General features: G+C 47.5%; 1 protein-coding gene across 2 annotated transcripts in view; it reads left to right on the top strand.

The window, feature by feature from the left end:
- EEF2K (eukaryotic elongation factor 2 kinase) overlaps positions 1–16,023 on the top strand; it is a 59,493-nt gene that overhangs the window by 18,671 nt on the left and 24,799 nt on the right. Inside the window, exons 3-6 of one of the 2 annotated variants that reach the window (XM_046665205.1) lie at positions 7,690–7,790; positions 11,174–11,234; positions 13,169–13,206; positions 13,640–13,811. In XM_046665205.1, the coding sequence (XP_046521161.1) occupies positions 7,690–7,790; positions 11,174–11,234; positions 13,169–13,206; positions 13,640–13,811 (372 nt within the window). Of the gene's footprint in view, positions 1–7,689; positions 7,791–11,173; positions 11,235–12,441; positions 12,582–13,168; positions 13,207–13,639; positions 13,812–16,023 lie in introns of those variants that run through there. The other variant, XM_046665206.1, reaches the window with a different exon arrangement.

Here is a 16,023-nt window from a genome sequence, read left to right as displayed (position 1 = left end):
ATCTTGGGGATCATCCCGCATCCGCACATGCAAATCACCTCTTTTTTTTTTTTTTTTTAGGGAGATTAAGTTATATTCCATCACGTGATAGACATGGATTTATTTAGCCAATCTCCTCTTAAGGGAAACTTTGTTTCCTTTGTTTTTCTATTACTAACAGTGCTGTAATAAATCTCCCTATCTATGTATCCAAGCAACCTTTAAAATACATATAATTTGTAAACAGTGCATGTATATGTACAAAGAATTCACACTGTAAATGGTAGACAGTGAAGAGTGAGCCTCCCACCTCTGATCCTTGTTTCCCTGGGGGCCTCGGGTCGCGGGGTGGGGCAGGCAATGCTCTGCGTGTTGTACTTGGATCACCTCACTTAATCTGCACAGCAGTCCCATGAGGATTGGCATTTTGACCGATAGTAAACCTGAGGCTCTGAGACCTTAATCACTTTCCCTGGTATATGGTGGGGCCGTGTTGAACCCAGCCAGTCTGGATCCAGAGTTGATGCTCTTCATGACTGCAGTATGTTGCCTCACTTAGGTTGCTGATTTCAATGGCTGAATATCTTGTCATTGTCTGGAAACACCATAATGTATTTAGCCATCTCCTCTTGGATGGGTATGAAGGTTGTTTCCAGACTTTTGCTACCACAAACAGCACTTCCATAAGCATCCATTTATGTATGTCCTTGTACCCACGCAGGGGTGTGCCTGCCAGGTGAGTGCCCAGAGGTGGAAAGGCTGGAGCAAACCGTTTGTAGGTTTAAAACTCAGCCAGGCATTGCCGGTTGCCCTTCAAAGAGGTTGCACCAGCCTCTGTGCCCCCCATGATGCCTGGGCACGCCTGCTTCCCATACCCTTGTTGACAGACTTCAGTGAGTACATTCATACTTTCGACCCACTGAGGGTGACTGACAGCTTAGTCAAAAAACAGTGATCACTCCAAAATGAGACGGAGGAGCCAGAGTCTGATGACTTACTAGGGCAGAGACATCCCTGCCTACCTGACCCCCAGGAGCCCCCCCCGTCGGTGTTGGGCTTCTGTCCCTGCCAAGTGACCAGAGGAAGCTCTGTGCACACCCAGAGGCGGTGACCATTTCGGTGCTCTGCCCACTGCTCTGAGAATGCAGAATCGGAAAAGGAAGCTTAGGTGTCCTGGATCCAAAAAGCTTAGGACCACCAGCAAGATAAGGGTCTGCTGGGCAGATGAAGGAAAAAGACAGTGATGCTGGCATTGGGCAGGAGGCCACTCAGTGACCTGGTGTCTGGAAAACAAGAGGAGGCTGAGGAGATTGGGGCCCAGCTACAGGGACTCATCTTTCTGCAGTATGTGCATGTGCTGAAATCTTTAAATCCTTCGTGGAAACGTGCCGGGGAACAAGGGGTCCCCTTCTTTAATTGTATTTTGTAAATGTTTTTTAGCAGCTTTATTGAGATATAATTCACGTACCGTACCATTTACCCATTTAAAATGTACAATTCAGTGGCTTTATAAAGTTATGCACCCACATCACCACAGTCAATCGTAGCCCATTTTCATTATCCTAAAAAGAAACCCCACACCTCTTAGCCATCATGCCCTGGTATCCCCATCCCACCCAGCCCTGCGCAACAACTCATCTACGTTCAGTGTCTATGGATTTGCCTTTTCTGGACATTTCATGTAAGTAGGATTATGTAATATGTGGCCTTTTGTGACTGGCGTCTTTCACTTAGCGTAATGATTTCAAGGCTCATCCATGTTGAAGCGTGTATCAGCAATTCCTTCCTTTTTATTGACAAATATGACTCCATTATATGGATATACAACATTTTGTTTATCCATTCATCAGTTGATGCACATTTGGGTGGTTTCTCCTTTTTGGCTAACAAGTCTTTGCGTGGACGTGTTTTCATTTCTCTTGGATGGATACTTAGGAGTGGAATTGCTGGGTCATGTGGTAACTCTACATTTGGCCCACATTCTTTTTGTGAAAGAGCAGGCAGTTGGGGTTTTACAGGCTTGGTTGGAGTCCTGGGTCTGCTTTTTCCTGGTTGCCGCAGGTTTTCAGGCAAGTCACCTCCTCTCGCTCTGAGCCTTGAATGTATCAGTGGCCTGGGGAACTAGCCTGCCTGCCTGTCTGCGGTTGACAAGATTGCCATGGGGTGCAGGCTGGGATGTCATCTGGAGAAGGGCTTCCCGGAGGCAAGGACATTGTCATCTTGGGGACTGTTATCGCTTTGCTGGTTATTATTTCCATCCTTCCCATCCTGTCCTCTCTGTCCACAGCTCTGAATCCCACTGGTCAAGGGAGATCAGCTACAGCCACTGTTTTTGACAAAGAGAGTTTTCTTTAGGATTTTTAGCCATGTTTCTTTTTTATTTTTTAATTTTTTTTTTTTTTTGAGGAAGATTAGCCCTGAGCTAACATCTGCTGCCAATCCTCCTCTTTTTCCTGAGGAAGACTGGCCCTGAGCTAACACCCGTGCCCATCTTCCTCTACTTTATACATGGGATGCCTGACACAGCATGGCTTGCCAAGTGGTACCTTGTCCGCACCCGGGATCCAAACCGGTGAACCCCAGGCCCCCGAAGCAGAAGGTGCACACTTAACCGCTGCGCCACCGGGCTGGTCCTGCCATGTTTCTTTTGTGTTTGTTTTCTTGCTTATAGAAGTAATCCGTATTCCTTGCAGAAAATAGTAGCAGATGCTATTAAGGCTTTAGTATGTATTTCAGACTTTTCTATATTTCGTTATAAATACAGACATGAATAAATAGGGACTTTGTATTACAATATTAGGATCATGCTGTATGTGCTTTTCAGTAACTAGTTTTCCCTTAGCAAATAATAGATCATGCATATCTTTCTGCATCAGTAAATATGAATCTAGTCCATCATTTTTTTAATGGCTCCATGGTATGGCTCTACCACACTTTCTTTAAGCATTTCCTCTTGTTGGATGTGTAGGCAGTTTCAAGTTTTTTGCTGCTATATTCAATGCTGGGTTCCATGGAAATTCCATGAAACCTCTAAATGCATGTGGCCCAGAATGGGGCAGCCACACGGCGCTGTTGACCTCTTTCACCAGGAGCGTGACTGTGCTGCTTTTATTGGTCCCTGGGTGTGGTTTAAGCCCTTTACTCTCAGCCAGGGTGGAGGCTTAGAGCTCTAATTCTTAAAGTCTACAGAAGTGAGGATGGGGAAAAAACGTGTTTTATAACATCCCCTTGGCGAACGTAACAGTTAATGTTTCAGGAAAGAGGCCTCCCTGAGCTACTGGATGCTTCCTCGTGAGGTCCAGAGGGTTTGATGGCCGTGATAGTGGCAACAGGAATAGTGACATAGCAACAGCAGCAACATTCTATGTGCCAAAGAAATTGCAAACACATTACCCGCACATCCGGCCTCATTCATGGCATATTCTGGGAAATTTATTGTTACTATTCTTATTCAATTTTTATTTTTATTTTGTGCTCTCAAGCTTTGAAGAAGCAAAACCTTTCTGTTCTCTAGGCTGGGTTCTGTTTTCCTTTTTATGAAATCCCCTAGACATCCTGTTTTATGTAAGATTAATCAGCCCACTTGACAACTCAGTTTTAGTATCTTTAGAACTAGAGAATATTAGAGCTGGCAGGGCCTTAAGAATCGTCTAACAACCCAGTGATCTTTGTTTGTTAACTTCGATTTACACATGCAATACCTGAAGACGTTGTCATAGTAAAAACAAATGCGAACAGTGTAGATAACACTGAAGTCTCCTGGATCATCTTCTGTTCTCTTCCCAGAGCTGACCATTATAGCAGTTTGGTGTAAATCACTTTTCAGACCTTTTTTATGCATTTGTATATAAATATACGTTTATGCATGTATCTGCAGACACACACATCCTTAGAAATGCATCATAGTGATTTGTGGGTTTCCTCGACCAGTAAATGGTGTCATACTGCTTGTATTATTCGGCAACGTGCTTTCTTTTCCTGAATAGTAAGTCTTAGAGATTGCCCATGTCAGTGCCCTGATCTTGTTAACGGCTGTGTAGGAGTATACCAAGTGCATGTAATCAGACCCCTGTCGACAGGCAGGTGGTTTCAGTGCTCGACTGTTGTATAGTATTATAAGACTGACCATCTTTGGGCCGGCTCACCTGGGCACGCCTAGGCAGTTGATCAGACCTGGGCCACGAATAGTGAAGGAGTGGATTCATAGCCACTGCCAGATGGCTCTCAGAGGTGATAGTCCCTGCCTCCACTCCCCTCTCAGTGTCTGAGGGTATCCACTGCCTAGGCCTCCATAAACGCCCCTTGTCCTAACCTGATGGGTAAACTAGTTCACCAGGGAGTTTCAGCTCGGGCAGAGCTTGTTCACCTGTAGTGACCACTGTGACCTGAGTGAGCCACTATTTCTGGAGGGAGCGTGTCTGCCCCAGGAGTGGGGACCGGAAAAAAGCTGACTACTAGTAGTCAAAACATTTTTCATTGTCATTTGTAAATGAGGAAAGAGAGGTTCCCACAGTTCGTCAGTGGTGGGCAGGAACCAGAGTTGAGGGAACTGAAAGCTTAGTACAGGACTCCTTCTGTTGTGATTGAAAAAAAAAGTCATTTGAGTTAAACCCACCTGTTGCCAATAAGATACGGCATGATTCCTTTTTTGGTTTGGAAAAAGAGGTAATTTTGACCCTGTGGAATAACATGCCCTCTAATTCTGAAATACTTTTTTCCTTGACTGTTTTTTTTGGTTGATTCCACAGCAACCAGCCAGGAGGTAATTTCTTTTGACAATCCTCATGGAATGGGGGCCCAGGTCTTCGGTGGCTTAGGGAGTGTTTGAGTCACCAGTTGAGAGAGGTGCAGTTGGACAGCCTGGTGTCCCAGGCAGAGAAGAGGGCACCTGCACACACACGCTCAGAAGGGTGGGCTGCTGACTGCTCAGAACACCACAGGCTCCTTGACAGGTGGGGGTGAGAGGGCCGTCCCTGCCATTCACAGCAGCTGGAATACGAGAGGGGACTGTGGTACTTTTTTAAAGTACAGAAATTCAGAAAATGTTTTAGTTGTAAATGTGTCTGCCTTGAGGTTATTTGTAATGGAAAAATCAGTGACAAGCTCAAAGTGTAACAGTGGAGAACCGTATGAGAATGGTTAAGGCAGTAATGATGAACCCATACAGTGGATTATTATACAGCTGTTACAACTAACTTCCAAATTCATGATGTCATGTTTGTGTGAAAAAAAGTGATTTGCTATTTCTTGGAGTGTAACTTAAGAGAAAGTTTTTGAAGGAGGACTCCAAACTTATAAATTTTAAATGTGATCCAGCAATTACACTTCCAAGAAATATGTCCTACTGAGATCTTGCACAAGTGTGCAAAGATTTAGATAGGAGGATGTTCACTTCGGCACTGTCTGTACTAGGAATTATTGGAGAGAATCCAAATATCCATCAACTGAGCTTAGAGAAAGACCTTAAGATATGTTTGTACAATTACATAGTTTCACAATCGTGGGAGGGAAATGAGATGACCCAGCCTGTCTGTACGTATGACTTGGAAAGGCTGAGTCCAAGATCCTGTATTAAGTGGAGAAAAGTAAGATGCAGAACAGAATGTGTGGCCCGTCCCATTGCTCTTAAATTCATGTATGTGTTAACAAATGCATAGCAGAAAAGTTGCAGAATATCTACATCAGCTGTGATTTTCAGAGGATTGGGGGTTGGGGGTTAGAAAGGACTTCTGCTTTCTAGTTCAGAATTGTGTAGTGCTTGCAGTTTTTTTCTATAAGCAGATCATACATTTAGAATCAGGAAAATAGTCAAGATCACTAAATAAAGTCCCAAGTCTCATTGACCCACTCTCGTGAAAGGCCGTAAATTATGTTTACGCTGTGATCCCAGTCTTATAAAAAAATGAGTGTAAAAGATCTGGAAAAGAACTAGTCCAAAGCGTTGATGATGGTTGCTCTAGGTGGATGGCATGTGGCACATTTGAATTTTCTTGGTCTTCTGTATTTTCCAAGTGTTTTTATTAAGCATGAATTAGCTTCTGAATTGGAAGAAAAAAATTATGGGCTTTATCTTTGGATTTTGCAGAGATTAGGAAGGCCCAGTGAGGGAGTCCTTGACCTTCTGTGTTTCTGTGTGTGTTTTTCTCGAAAGGCTCAGCTCCTCTGCCTTGTCTTCTCTGAGCAGGGTCCCAGTGATGGGGCTCAGGTGGGGCCAGGGCCCTTGGGATGCTGTCCTGTCTGGGCCCGAATCCGTGGGGAGCTGGGCTCCTGCAGAGGCTGGTGCAGGTGGCTGAGGGATACCGTCACGGGTGAGGAGGTCTGGAATTGCTGTCCCTTGAGTCTGTCTTGTCTCAGAGTGCTGTGGGCCTGCCCTGCTCAGGCAGCGTCTAGCCCACCATCCCGTCCCCTCCCCATGGCTCAGGCCTCTGGCCTGGCAGGAAGTTTTCGTCTCACTGATTCTGCAGAGGCTGCAGGGCAAAGGGTCAGTTTCTTCAGGAAGAGAGTGAAAGGGATTGCTACCTAGTGTGGGTGTCAGGGTGTTTGTTGGGAGGGGACAAGGAAGAATTCCACCTTGGGATTATAAAAGCAATAAAGTAAGCCTTTTAAAACAAAAAATGGAGTTGTACCATAATACCGTTGAGGAGCATGCTCTCTTCTCTTCATAATATGCCTTGGACATCTTTCCCAGTAAGTGCCCAGAAAGCTCTGGTTCTCAAAAGGTTTCAAAGTTTGGGGGCATTGATGCTGAAACCCTGAAACAGGCAGGCAGTTCTGCACAATGAATTGTCCTGCATCCCCAGGACCTTGGAACGTCTCGTGGGAATCTGTTCATGATGCACTGAGCCCAGAGCTTAGCACTGTGTTAAAGTAAAGGCAACATCTTTTTGCGTAGTTCGATGTACTCTGAGTTTAGGAAGGTTATGTGGTCTAGGATTTTCATTTAGGGCAGGAAAATGGGTGTATTTATGATTTATATAGTATTTATAAAAGGTGCTGTTAGGCCTGATAGGGTCCATAATTCTCACCGTGGAATCAGTGCAGCTTTTTGGAAGGGCTATTAGCATTTTAAGTGGATATAATTAAAATGTATAAACTAGGCTCCACAGGCAGACATGTGGGTTGAATCCAGTTTTGCACAATCACAATTATGCCTCATATTTTTGCACACTTGTGTTTGTGTTTCTATAGGATACATCCCTAGATGTAGAATGGCTGGGTCAGAATAAAGGAATGCATTTTTTTTCATTTTAGTGCATTGCCAGATTGCCTTTAGAAGAGGTTTATACCCATTGACTGTATGTGAGCACATCGGTTTCCCCCCATCCTGGACAGCACTTCCTGTTAGCACTTGTTAAAATGTTTGCCAGTCTGAACAAGGTGGGATGGGGGAATGATAGCTTATTTTCATTCTCAACTTTTTAAATACAAGCAAAGTGGTGTGTGTTTTCCTATGCATGTTATGTTTCTTCTTTGGTCTCGTAGTTAAGACACGTCACTTCTGCCCATGGGAATGCTGTGCCCAAGTGAGACCAAATAGGGTCTTTTGGGAACTTTGCTCCTGAAAGGATAATAGATGGGAGTATTTCTCTTGCCCTGATGCTGTCTGCCTTTCCAGGGCTTGGGGACCCCTGGGAAATCACAGGGTGGGAGGAGGCTGGGCTGCACTGTTTCCAAAGCTGTTGGTCTCACACTCTCCTCTGCGTTCTGCAGGAAGCCTGGAAGCACGCAATCGAGAAGGCCAAGCACATGCCTGACCCCTGGGCTGAGTTCCACCTGGAGGACATTGCCACGGAATGTGCCACACGTCACAGGTCAGCAGCTTGTCTAGGGGTACTCTATGGCCCCAGGCCTCAAGGAGTCCTTGAGGGTGTGAGTCCTGCTTCTCTTCACAATCAGTGAGGCCTAAGTACCCCTGGAGGTCAAGGAGAAGGGAATAATAATCATATCAGCCAATATGTGAGTGCTTATGCATGCTTAAGGCATTATCTCATTTAAACCTTAGAGTGGTCCTATAAGGTGTGTATTGGACAGGCGAGGCTGAGCTATGCTGCAGTAACAAATACCCAGGGGCCTAAGGCAACAAAGATCTATTTCTTACTTATATAAAGTTGGGGGAGAGTTGAGCACCTCTTCAGGGCAGCTCAGGGATCCAGGCTGCTTCCATCTTGCAGTTCCATCATGTCAACATGTGACCCCCACAGTTGCTACCAAAGGGGAAGAGAGAGCATGGAGGCAGCACACCAGGTTTTCAATGCCTTGGCCCCAGGAGGATTCACAAAATGGAACTGGGAGCGTCTAGAGTCCCTACTGGAAGAGGCAGAGGGACAGAAGAGTGTTTTCAGGGGGGTTCAGGAAGCAGTAGCAACAAAAACCACAAAACACCACCACTAATAAAATAATATGGATGACAATGATGATGGTGGCCCTTATTAATTGAATCTTCCATGTGCCAGGCACTGTTTTAAACACTCTGTGTATATTTACTCATTTAAAAAAGCCTGAAGTAGGAATTGTTTCAAGCATTTGAGACCCCTTTCAGAATCTGATGAGGGCCAGCTCAGAAAGTTGCACACGTATGTATAATTTGCTTATAATTTTAGAGAACTCATGGACTTGCCCTGGAGCCTGCCCTCTGTCCTGTGACCTCTGTAGATGCTACCAGCTCTGAGTCATCCAGACCAACCCTCTCAGTTCCCTTCATTGCTCCAGGGGAGAGAGAAGTTTGCCTAGGGTCAGCCATGTAGTTAATAAGCTAAACTTCTGACTTTCAATACAGTGTCTTTGAATTAGTCAGAACTCTGTTTCAAATGCAAGTGACAGAAATGCAACTCACAGTGGCTTAAGCATAGAAGGGAATATTTGGCTCATATAGGGAGGCTTCAGGCATGGCTGGTTCCAGATGCTCCAAGGAGGCTTTTCGCTTTGACCTCAGATAGACTCTCTTATATCATTGGTACAGATGACCCTCGGGAGCCCCACATTTCATCTCACCCAATGGAAAGGATTTTTTCTCTCTCAATTTTTTTTAAATAAAAGTTCCATATGTGAATCTCATTGGCCTGGCTTTAGTTATATGCCCATGTCCGAACCAGTCATTGTTTCAGGGAGCTTTGTTCTGATTGGCCAGGACTAGACCACATACTACAAGACAGAAGGTGCTAGGGGATCAGCTCCACCCAGACCACATATTCTGAGAATGGAGGATGGTGGTTCCCCAAAGGAAAATTGGGCTGGGGGTGCTGTTACTAGAAGAAGGGGGAGCTGATGCTAGGCAGGCAGAAACCGTGGAGGCTTCTCCACCTTTCTGCAATATATTCCTGCTCCCACTCTGTGAGAAGATGGCTTAGAGCCTGGCAGGCACCCCCTCCCTACCCCTGGAGGCCCACCTCCTAGTAGGCTCTGGGGTCTGTGCTGGCAGCCAAGGTCAGCATTCTTGGGGGCCCCAGCAGGGCAAGGTACGAACTCTGTTTCTTCCTGCCTTTATAAGGGCAGCGTGGTGGCTGGTTGGTGACACATGGCCTTCAGGCTGAGGACACAAGCAACACAGGGAAGCCCCTGGAAAGGCAGGACCTACATGCTGGGCTGGCCCTGTGTGTCTTGGAGTCCGCGGGGACTGGGAACCAGGAACCAGGCCAAACTGTGTTTATTTCCTAACCAAAGCGGCTGACTTCATCTGCCCTGGCTGCCACCAGAGGGATGTCAGGCATTGATGGCCAGAACCCCCAGAGATTTCTAAATTGGAGGCTCCCTCCTCCATCCCTGGTTTTTAAAGAGCTCTGGGGCAAGACAGCCATTAATGGGGCACATTTCCTGTTCACATGGGTTGTCCCCAGGCTGGTTAAGAGCCGGGTTCTGGTTGAAACTGACCCGGGTTTGAATCTTGTCTCTCAGGCTGATTACTTCACCTGTCTGAGCCTCAGTTTTCATGTCTGGAACGTGGGCGCAATAATTGTACCGATCTCAGGGCTGCTGTGAAGGTTGATTGAAGAGCTCTGTTTAGGCACCCACCGTATGGTGAATGCTCACTGAGCTTTGAGCAACTCTGACCTGTGTGATGTCGGTGGTTATGAAGAACAATTAAGATCACGCTGATGTCGCCTAACTCCTCCCTGGCCTGACTTCTGGGCGCCTCTCAGTTTTCAATCTCTTGCAGGTGGGGGAGGACTGCTTCCTTTGCCTTGATCTCTACGTAGTAATAATAATCATCACTGCTGTTATTTACTGAGCACAATGCTTGCCGTGGGCTGTTTGCCATCCAGCTGCAGCTCTGAGGAACTTTCCTTGCTCTGGGCCTGGGGGCGGTTACCTGCCAGGCCTCTGCTTGTTCTTCTTCATGGAGGTTTCAGACTCCGAGAAGCCTGTTCTCATGAACTGGGAGTGTTCTGGCCCCCGCCCCCTCGCTGAAGGGTGGGCCAGGGCAGCACCTGCTAGAGCTAACAACACCTCAGCCCCAGGGGACATGTTAGACTTTAGGGATTTACTGAGCTGAAGAGCTTTCTACCAGGCAAACCTGTCTGAGGCCCAGGCAGGCCTAGGGGCAGATCGGCTCTGGGAGGGAGAACTCCTGGGAAAGGAGACATGGAAACGTTCTGGAGCCTTGGGTGTGCATCCAGCAGCCCCTTTCCTGGATGGACTGAGAGGCAAGACCCTCCCCCACCCCTGCCTGCACCCAGATGGTCTGCAGGAGATGCACCCAGCTGCCTGGGCTGGGCCTCGCACAGGTGCCTGGCAAGGTTGAGGCTGCCATCTCCCCTCCTGGGACCTGCCATTTGTTATGTAGACCAGTTATAATAAGCATATTTATTTGTTCAGTCGTTTATCCAACATGCATTTATTAAGCATCCACACACACCAAGCCCTGCAGTGAACAAGACAGACACGGGCCTGCCTTGTGGAGTTACTGTTCAGTGGAGTGCCAGACAGAGACCAAGCCTGCCCACAGCACAGCACTCAGTGCCCCGGGGACACAGTGGAGAGGGAACACCTGCGTTTGAGGAAAGGGAAGGAGGCCAATGTGGTGGGGGTCTGGGAGGGAGGGAGAGTCTGCAGTCCCAACCCAGGAGGTTGGCTGCCTGCAGGTAGAGAATTGGCTTGATCCCTAGGGCAGTGGGGAGCCCAGAAAGGTCTTTCGCCTTTAGCCAGTGAGTGAGAAGATCAGGTTATGGACGCCTTGGGTGGGTTCTGGTCTCTGCAGGTACAACGCTGTTACTGGGGAGTGGCTGGAAGATGAAGTTCTGATCAAGATGGCGTCTCAGGTGAGCAGAGCCTCCAGCCCAGTGGGGACAGGGCTGAGTGGGGATTTTTCTCAAGCCCACTTGGGTTCTTGCTCCCTCCCTTCCACACCCTCTTTATTTTTTTTAACTTTGGGGGATTCTTTATATTATTGGATATTTATTTTATTTTTTGTAATAGCTTTATTGAGAGATAATTCACACACCATACACCATACCCACTTAAAGTATACAGTGCACTGGTTTTTAGTGGATTCACAGAGATGTGTGACCATCACCACAATCAATTCCAGAGCATTTTTACCATTTCAAAAGAAACCCTGTATGTACCCATTAGCAGTCAGTCCCCAATTTCCCCATCTGCCTCCAGCTCTGGGAAACCACTACTCTACCTTCTGTCTCTATAGACTTACCTGTTCTGGATGTTTCATATGTTAATCATATATCTTATCTCAAAAAAAGATTCTTCTTGGCCCTGTAGGAGAAGAAGAAATTTTCCTCTACCCTTCCAGGTTCTTCTAGCTCATCTAAGAATTAAATTGACATGAGACGGCATAATAGGAGGAAATCAAACAAAGGTTAATAAGATGTATACATGGGAGAAACCCAGGAAAACTGAGTAACACTGAGATGGTTGAAGCCACCACCTTAAATACCATCTTCAGCTAAAGACGAAGGAAGATTTTGGGGATAGTGGTTTGGGACTTCGAAGGGGAGGAAGGCAGTTCACATAGAGATGGAAAAGCAAATGTTTGGTAAACAAATGTTTGTCATGCCTGGCAGAGACATGGAGAGAACTTTGATCGAGTTGGCCTTGCTAGGTTCCTCTCTGTCTACCACACTTAGATCATATCACACTATAGTTCTCTATGGTGATAGCTCCTTCCGGTAACAGGCCTTCTATCTTAAATTCTTTTAGTCAGTTAGGGGAAGTTCAGAGTTTCTTCCTGAGTCTTTTGTTCTTGAAAATAATCAAGCCAAATAGACACATTTTGAGGTAGCAAATTCTGCTTCCCTACAGTACTCTTCTCAAAAATCAGTTCACCAAAAAAAAAATCAGTTGACCGTAAATGTGTCTATCCATTTTCAAAAATGGCAGAGCACCACCTATTACTGAGTTGTTAAATGAATTCAGTGGCTTATAGTCAGCCTTTTTGAAAAAAAAATAGAGAACTTCCTTCTTGGATAGTAAGGGTAAGGATTGTTTTGTGAAACATTTTTTAGTGTATCACGCACTCAGAAAAGTGTACAACTTGATGAGTTTCACAAAGTGAACACACTGTGTAACCAGCACCCAGATCAAGACACACAACATCCCCAGCACCCTCAGAAGTCTGCTCAGCCCCAGTCACTACTCCTCTACCCCGAAGGGTAAGCAGTGCCCTGAATTCTGTCGCCCTAGATTCGTTTTGCCTATTTTTGTACTCCATACAAACGGAGCCACACAGTATGTATTCTTTTGAATGTGGCTTCCTTTGCTCAACATTTTGTCCATGAGGTTTGTACAAGTTTTTGCTAGAACTAATTTGTTCATTCTCATTACTGTATAGTATTTCACCCAATGAATAGACCTAATTGATTTATCCATTATACCGTTGATGGACATTTAGGTTGTCTTTTTTTTTTTTTTTTTCCTGTTACAGACAGGGCTGCAAAAACTTCCTTTGATATGTGCTGTCCCCCTGCCCCTGCACCCCCATGACATCTGGCCCTAGGAGTTCTTCCACTCAGCTCGGGTTGGAGAATGGGCTGGTCTCATCAATTGCACAGCCCCCAGGCTGACAGTTCTATCAGGCTTTGGTGCTGGGGTATAGGAGTGAGGGCCTAGGGATTTTAGGATTGAGACGAGGTCTAGGGCACCCATTTGGTGGCTGATGTCCAAGGGGAAAGTCTCCTGACTCAGGGCTGCTTCTGGGTGGGGCGTGGGGACTGATAACCCTGTGTGTGGTGTCTTTCAGCCCTTTGGCCGTGGAGCGATGAGGGAGTGCTTCAGGACGTAAGTGACTCAGCCTGGCTCTCGGGGCCCTGCCCAGACTTCCTCAGACTCCTGAGAGCCGGGGCGTTGTGACATTTCTGGCCAAGAAACGGAGACAGTGGCCTCTGCTGCTTGTAGCCTAAGCTCCTCTCCATCTGGTCTCCCTTGGACCACAGGGTTAGGCCTGGCTGTGGGGATGGGCTCCAGGAGAACAGGGAGTATCCTGCTAATCTCTCCTCTGGGGTTTGGGGGCCAAGGGATGTGGGAGAGGAAACCTTTAACAATGTCCCTTAGGCCTCTTCGCAGGGAGCTTGGGTAGCCCCTCCCCGCTCCCGAATTTTGTTCCTGGCTCCAGCCACCCAGGTCAGGCAGGGTCTCCCTTACTTGAACACCCACAGCTGGGTCCCTGGTGGACCCGAGCGCCCAGATGGGCCCCTTGCTGCCTCTTCCCCAGGAAGAAGCTCTCCAACTTCCTGCACACCCAGCAGTGGAAGGGTGCCTCCAACTACGTGGCAAAGCGCTACATTGAGTCGGTGGACAGGGACGTGTACTTTGAGGATGTGTGTCTACAGATGGAGGCCAAGCTCTGGGGAGAGGAGTATAATCGGCACAAGCCCCCCAAGCAGGTGTGTGGTACCCCTGCCTGCCGCCTCCGCACCCCAGGGCAGCTGGGGACAGTGTCTGGAGATGAGGGTGATGGTGTTGCCAGTCGCAGGTTCTCTTCTGCACCGTCTTAACAGTAGCTAATAACAACCGTCATTTATTGAGTGTGACGGGCCAAGGACTCTACATGCAGAGTCGTTTATTCCTAAAAACAGCTCTGAGATTGTTTGAAGTTGGAATGTTTTTATCTCATTTACAGATTGGGTCTGTCAGTCAGGAGTTTTGTTGGCAAATGACAGAAACCCACTCACATGGGCTTAATCCAAAAAGGGAATGTATTGCCTCATGTAACTGAGAAACAGTGCTGGCCACAGGCATGGCTGGATTCAGGACCAAACTGAGGTTATTGGGAATCTTCCTCCATCTCTAGCCTTGGTGTGTGTTCTGTGTTGGCATCACTCTCAGGCAGCTTCTCGACTTGCAGTGGCATGTTGGCCACCAGCAGCTGCAATCTTGCTTTCTGTCTTCTCAGCAGCCTTGTGGAATGACAGCACCTATTTTCCCAGGAGTTCCAATAAAAGTCTCAGAACTGGGTTTCATTGGCTCTGAATAGGTCAGATACCTGTTGCTGAGCCAATCACAATGGCTGAGGGAGGGGATATGCAGATTGGGTAGGTCTGAGCCATGTGCTCACCCTTAGAGCTAGGAATGTGGGTCCTGCTACCCAGACTACGTGGACTGAGTTTGGTGGCTCCCGAGAAAAAACAGAAGGAGGAAGGAGGAATGGATGCCATATCTGGCCCTGGGGAACCAGGGCTTAAAGGGATTAAGTGACCTGCCCAAACGGGCCAGGATTTAGGGAGCCAGGGCTCAAATCCAGGCTTTCCAAGCCCCTGCCCAGTGGGCTTCTTCATTTGAACCCCCAGGATGTTGAGCGATTCAAGACCAAGGAGAACTTCCTGTTGCCTGCAGGCACTTGAGGAAGCGGGGATCCTTGGGGAAGCAGGGCTGCATGCCTCTGCCCTGCCTGAATTCACAGCTCAGCTCTCCCATTGTTTGAGCATCTATTAGATACAAGGCACTATCTCCTGGCTGCCTCAGGAGAGCCACACTTCAAGCAGCCAGCAGAATTTATTGAGTGCCTGCTGTTCGCAGGGTCCTTGATTAAGCGCACTTGGAATGAACACAAGAAGCCACAGTCCCCACTCTTGGGGGCTGTGACCTCCTCCGTAATTCACTACACTCCATCCTGGCCTCCTTTCCCTTCCTCCCTAAGTTTGTTCCTGCCTCAGGACCTTTGCCCTGGCTGTGCCCCAAACCGCATCCCTCATGTTCCCCTATCCTTGCATGTTGATCTCCTTCTCATAGTTCAGGTCTCAGCTCATATGTCACCTACTCAGGGAGACCGCCCCACCCAGACTGCGTGCATGAATGAAGTAGCCCTTGCACTGCTGTCGCCCTCTGTCCCCTTGTTCTGTTTGTTCTGGTGTCTTTTTCTCAGAGCAAATTAGCTCTCTCTGAAAGAGTCCTGTTCACATAGTTAATATTTTAGTTGCCTCTCTCCCCCGAGGGCAGGGTTTTATCTGTCTGGTACACTTTGTATCCCAGCACCTAGGTGGTCAGGTAATAGTGATTGGTTGAATTGCTGAAGGGACAGGAGTGTGGTTGTTTGAGGAGGAACTGGCTGTCCCCTCGAGGCTGGGTTCCTGACCCTTCCCCTCCCCCAGTGAGCTCTCTGGCCCTGCAGGCTTCCTTGTAGAGATGGAGCCAGCATTTGGGGTGGCGACCCTCTGGGAACCGGCTGCTCCTTCCCGTCAGGCTGGTTCTCGGAACTGAGGCGGCATTTGGGGAGGTTCCCAGCTCTCAGCTCTGGGCCCCTTGCCGCCTTTGCCGCTGTTGTCCGCCTGTCTAGTGACTCAACAGGCAGTTCCCCAGATGTTCATTTCTTTTGGAAACCCAGACCTGGCTCCTTCTGTCCTGGGTAGCACTGAGGGGGCTGGGGTGCTGTGGGCGAATCCTGGTGTAACAGATCACAAATTAGAATCACAGGTCTTCCCTACCCCACTTCACAACCATATGCCATACTTGTACATTTTCTTCTGTGTGCAAAATTAAACCTACTTGGTAAGACATTCAGCAGGGAATGTCTGAGTTCCCCATAATTCCCCATTGTAGGGAGAGAACCACTGTTTACAGTTGGGAATGTATTACTCTAGAATTGTCCCTACTGATGGT

The sequence above is a fragment of the Equus quagga genome, chromosome 7, assembly GCF_021613505.1.
Source record: "Equus quagga isolate Etosha38 chromosome 7, UCLA_HA_Equagga_1.0, whole genome shotgun sequence".
Classification (NCBI taxonomy): domain Eukaryota; kingdom Metazoa; phylum Chordata; class Mammalia; order Perissodactyla; family Equidae; genus Equus; species Equus quagga.
The sequence above is the reverse complement of the archived record's forward strand: the minus strand, read 5'-3'. Positions and strand labels throughout refer to the sequence as shown.